At 32.2% G+C, this 6,000-nt stretch overlaps 1 protein-coding gene across 1 annotated transcript in view; it reads right to left on the bottom strand.

Moving 5' to 3' along the window:
- Positions 1 to 872: 872 nt before the first annotated feature.
- The window catches only part of LOC109437909 (uncharacterized), a 65,489-nt gene continuing 60,361 nt past the window's right edge, over positions 873 to 6,000 (bottom strand). Inside the window, exon 7 of the mRNA XM_019717431.2 lies at positions 873 to 1,571. Coding sequence (XP_019572990.2) covers positions 1,440 to 1,571 — 132 coding nt within the window. The 3' untranslated portion in view covers positions 873 to 1,439. The remainder of the gene's footprint in view (positions 1,572 to 6,000) is intronic.

The raw sequence follows: 6,000 nt of genomic DNA, 5'->3' as shown, positions 1-6,000 counted from the left end.
AGTTGAGTCTGGAGGTCATAGATTTACATTGGCATAAATCTGCTTCTATTCTTCTAGCTCTTTTATTCTGTTAACCCACCCAGCCTGCTCACTTACCTGCTGACCTGTTAGAGACCTACCTCCATAAATAATGCTACCATCTTTTCAATCATAACTTCTTCCTCCCAACAGTGACTTCTCATGAACCTCCAGATCTTGTCAATTTACTCGTTATAGGACTCATCATCTCTACCTTCTAACTGGTTACCCTACATTTCATCTTGTCATCTTCAAATCCATCTTCCACACAACTATCAGCGTGATCAGTCTAAAACATAAAATCTGATTGTGATTACTTATAAACCTTCAATGGATTCCTGTAGCCAATAAGATTTAGTCTAAACAAAGCATATGAGACCCTCCATGACCTAGTATTTGACTATCTCCTCAGCATCACTTCTTTTGCTATTCTCTTCCTTACTTTTACACTCCATAAGTATTTGAAGTTCCCTGCGTCCTCCATTTTGTTTTTCACTTCTGTGCTTTTTATGACAGCTTAGGTATCACCTTTTTTTTAAATGGCCTTCTTCCTCCACCATTATCACACTTCTCCCTAGACTTGGTTAATTGTTCTTTAGCTTCCTACTTCTTTGTATATATTTTTATCATTGTATTGATCACATTGAAAAATAATAAGTGATTTTTGCCTCTGTCTGTTCCACCAGTCTAAGCTCCAGGGACTATTTCAGATTCATCTTTGTACCTTAGCAACTAACTAGTGCTTGGCACACAGTTGGTGTGAAATAAGTGCCTTTTAAAGGAAGGAGGAATAAAGGAAGAGAAGAATAAGGGAAGCAACGAAAGACGGGAAGGAGGAACCCAGATCTTGGGGTCATTCCACTCCATTACTCAGTTTACAGAAATCATTTAACAATTCTTAGTTTATGTTAAGGAATAAATTTATAATAAAATTGCACATTTCAAATAAAAGTCATTATTTATATGCCAATGATTTTGTACAATTCCTTAGATTTATCCAGTAACTCAAAAGTATTCAATATTCTCTATAAGCAATTTGCAACCAACCTTCTATGCATTTCACTGAGCACTTTATAAAGATACATGTCATAAATCAGTAACCAAGTATTATGCTGAAGTTTGGAGATAACAAATATTTATCATCCCTGCTGAGTTAATGAAGTTGGATATTAGAAATGAAAGTTTTGCTCTATGGTCACAGGGGGAGAGGGAAGGAAAAATTAAAGGTATAAAGAGATAAGAATTGATGACACAGATACATAAAGAGAGGTAAATTATAATTTACAGCATAGGAAATCATACAATGTTTTCTTAAAGTATCTCTAGTATACTTTCAAAATGATCAGATAATCGTGTGTGTGTGTGTGTGTGTGTGTGTGTGTGTGTGTGTGTGTGTGTGTGTTTATTTCTGCAAGAAACATTTAATAATTGGGTTTCATCTGCACATGTCCCATCCTATTAGGAATTTCTGGCTCTTCATAACTTGGGTATCCAAATTGTTGTCTCTCTCTTTGAATGTAGCTTGACTTTGGAACTCCTGGTGTCAAAAGATTCTGCAAGGAAGTTAAAAATAAAAAACATAATTAAATGCCATTTAATAAATTTTCTATTCCTGTTTAGGTATGCTTATGTATTAGAAAAATGGACATATAATATCTGAGTGATTTTAGAAATCAATTTAATTACCATTATAAATTTTAGTGATTTAAAAAAATATACAAAATATTTTCGTTAAGCAAATGAATTGCTGGCTGATTTTAAATAACCAATAAATACTGTACTTCTAATACAATTTCCCCAGACAAGTTTAGATATTGTGTAATCCAGAATCTCTGTACTAAAGGAAGAAGCAAAAATTACAGGAACAAATTTATATAAGAGAAACACATAACTTTTTCTGAAATTATAGTATCAAAGTTCACACTCTAATCTTGTACAGTGATGAATGCTAGTACTGCAAAATTAAACTTGTTGCTTTTACTAAGTATTCCACTTTCCTTAATCATATGCACAAGTGTTAAGTTACACATGTTTTCACATTATATGTTATAGCAACATTATGTAATATTAACCAGAGTTTTGCTACTGCTGTAGAATTGTTCTATGATAGGTGTTTCTGCTAAAACTTCATTTTCTCAGCATAACATGTTACTTTTTGACAAAAATCTCCACTCACAGATGTACTTTTCTGTTACAGAGACTCTAAGGAAACATGTTCATGAGCATTTAAAAATACCATTTTAAAACAGATCTGGGAAAGTATGTATCCATGCTTTATTTTGTACTGCAGTACTACATACTGTAGACCTTTGAGAATTCTCTATTTTTATTGGAAAACATTGTACTGATCTCCTTCTCCATTTGTAAATAATGATTCAAAGATATATACCGTGTTTCCCCGAAAATAAGACCTAACTGGAAAATGAGCCCTAGCATGATTTTTCAGGATGACATCCCCTGAACATAAGCCCTAATTCATTTTTGGAGCAAAAATTAATATAAGATCCAGTCTTATTTGTGGGAAAACATTGTATATATATATATATATATATATATATATATATATATATATATATATATATATATATATATATGATGCTTGGGTTTATTTCTGAGCTCTTGATCTATTTGTCTGTTTTTATGCCAATATGGTACTCTTTTAATTACTGTAGCTTTATAGGATAGCTTAAAATCTGGAAGTATAATGCGTCTAACTTTGCTCTTCATTCTCAGGATTTCTTCAGCTATTTTGTACTTTTTTTGTGTGTGTGTGGTTCCATATAAATTTTAGCAGTGTTTTTTCTATTTCTGTAAAAAATGCCATTGGAATTTTAATAGTGATTGTGTTGAATCTATAGATGGCTTTTGGTAGTATGGATATTTTAACATTATCCCAATTGTTCCAATCCATGAACATGGGATACCTTTTCATTTATTTGTGTCTTCTTCAATTTCTTCCATCAGTGTTTTTTTGTTTACAGAGTAGAGATCTTTCACCTCCTTGGTTAAATTTATTCCTAGATAGATATCTCATTGTTTTTGATACTATTGTGCATGGGATCAATTTCTTTATTTCTTTTTCAGAAAACTCATTGTAAGTGCATAGATTTTTGTATGTGAATTTTGTATCCTTCAGTTTTACAGAATTCTTTGATTAGTTCTGATAGTTTTCAGGTTGCGTCTTTAGGATTTTCTATATATAAAATCACATCGTCTGCAAATAGAGATGATTTTATTTCTTTCTTTCCAATTCTGATGCCTTTTGTTCCTTTTTCTTATCTGATTGCTCTAGCTAAAACTTCCAATACTATATTGAATAGGAGTTGAATTGGTCCTATTCTTAGAGGAAAAGTTTTCAAAATTTCACCATTGAGTATGATGTAAGCTGTGGGCTTGTTATATATGCCCTTATTATTTTGAGATATGATCCTTCTATGCCTAGTTTGTTAAGTGTTGACTTTTGTTAAATGCCTTTTCTGCATCACTTGAGATTATCATATCATTCATTTCTTTCATTCTACAAATAGAGACAAATAATGCAATGTATCACATTGGTTGATGTGTGTATGTTGAAGCATCCTTGCATCCCAGGGATAAATCCCACTTGATCACGGAGTATGATCTTTTTAATGTGCTGCTAAATTCAGTTTGCTAGTATTTTATTGACAATTCTTATATCTATATTCATCAGAGATATTGGCCTTTAGTTTTCTTTTCTAGTAGTGTCCTTTTCTGGCTTTGGTGCCAAGATAACGCTGACTTCATAAGTTGAGATTGGGAGTGTTCCCTCTTCTTTGATTTTTTGGAGAACATTGAGAAGGATTGATGTTAATTCGAGTTTAAATATTTGGTAAAATTTACTAGCGAAGGCATCTGATCCTGGGCTTTTCTTCACTGGGAGATTTTTGATTACTGTTTTATTCTTCTTACTAGTAATTGGTCTATTCAGATTTTATATTTCTTCTTGATTCAGTATTTGTAAGCATATTTCTAAGAATTTTTCCATTTATTATACGTTGTCTAGTTTGTTGGAGTATAATTGTTCAAAGTAGCCTTTTATGATCCTTTGTATTTCTGTGGTATCACTTGTAATATATCCTTTTTCATTTATAATTTTGTGCTTTTGGTCCTCTCTGTTTTTTTTCCTTCATTAGTCTAGATAAGAGTTTGTCCATTTTGTTTATCTTTTCAAAGAAACAACCCTTAGTTTGATTAATTATTCTGTTGTTTCTCTGTTCTCTATTTCATTTATTTCTGTTCTAGACCTTATTATTTCCTTCCTTCTGAAAACTATGGACTCAGTTCTTCTGTATTTTTTCCTAGTTCCTTGAGGTGTAGAGTGAGTTATTTATTTATTTATTTATTTATTTATCTATTTATTCATTCATTCATTCATTTATTTTTATTGGGGAATATTGGGGAACAGTGTGTTTTTCCAGGACCCATCAGCTCCACCATTGATTTCAATCTAGTTGTGGGGAGCGCAGCTCAGCTCCATGTCAAGTCATTGTTTTCAATCTAGTTGTGGAGGGCGCAGCTCACTGGCCCATGGAGGAATCAAATCCACGACCTTGGTGTTATGAGCACCGTGCTCTAACCACTGAGCAAACCAGCCGCCCACCTGTGGCTCAGCTCCAAGCTCAAGCCATTGTTTACCACTGGGCCATGTGGGAATCCAACCGGTGACCTTAGTGTTATCAGCATTGTGCTCCAACCACTGAGCCAACTGGCTTCCCCTAGTTAGGTTGTTTATTTGGGATCTTGCTTGATTCATAATGTAGGAATTTATTGCTATGAATATCTCTCTTAGAAATGCTTTTGCTGCATCCCTTAATTTCTGGTATATTGTGTTTCCATTTTCATTTGTCTCAAGAAACTTTTTTATTTCCCCTTTAATTTCTTTTTTGAACCATTGGTTGTTCAGGACAGTGATGTTTAATTTCCATGTGTTTGCAAATTTTCTCATTTTCCTCTTGTTTTTGATTTCTAGTTTTATGCTATTGTTGTCAGAGATACTTGGTATGATTTTAATCTTGCTGAATTTTCTATAACTTGTTCTGTGGCCTAACATATGGTCAATCCTAGAAAATGTTCAATATGCTATTGAGAAAAAATGTGTAGTCTGATGTTGTTGGATAGAATGCTCTGTATATATCTGATAGGTCCATTTAATTACAGTGCTGTTCATATCCACTATTTCCTTATTGATTCTGTCTGGATGATCTATGAATTGTTGAGAGCATGGTATTAAAGTTCTCAACTATTACTATATTACTATTTATTTCTCCTTTTAGTTCTAGTAGTTTTTGCTTTATATATTTAGGTGCTCCAATGTTGGGTGCATAAATCTTTACAATTGTTATATTTTCTTGATGAGTTGACCTCTTTATCATTATATAATTATCTTCTTTGTCTATTTTTACAATTTTTAGTTTAAATTATATTTTGTCTGATACTAGTATAGCTCCCTGTGCTTTTTCACGGTTACCATTTGCTTGAAATGTCTTTTTTATCCCTTTTGATAAGAGAATTTAATCCATTTCAGTTAAGTAATAAATGACAGGTAAAGACTAACGATTGCCACTTTGTTAATTGTTTTCTGGTTGTCCTGTAGATCCATTGTTCCTTGTTTCTTATCCTGTTGTCTTTTTTGTGTGTGTGTTTTAAGATATTTTGGTATTGGTATGCTTTGAGTTCTTTATCATGTTCTTTTCTGTAATTGCTACAGGTTTTTCCCTTGTGGTTAAAATGAAGCTTACATAAAATATCTTAAAACTACAATACCCTATTTTAAGCTAAGAACAACTTAGTTTCAAAATAATTCCTAAACTTTATACTTTTACTTCTATTCCCCCTCACATTGTAGGTTATTATTTTTACAATTTACATATTTTACATTGCATAACTAATAACAAATTATTCATTCATTTTTAAATTTTTAAACTAGAGTTGTATGTGAATTACACATCACCATTACATTAC

This window comes from Rhinolophus sinicus, chromosome X (genome assembly GCF_036562045.2).
Source record: "Rhinolophus sinicus isolate RSC01 chromosome X, ASM3656204v1, whole genome shotgun sequence".
Lineage (NCBI taxonomy): Eukaryota > Metazoa > Chordata > Mammalia > Chiroptera > Rhinolophidae > Rhinolophus > Rhinolophus sinicus.
This window is presented reverse-complemented; position numbering and strand designations above follow the sequence as displayed.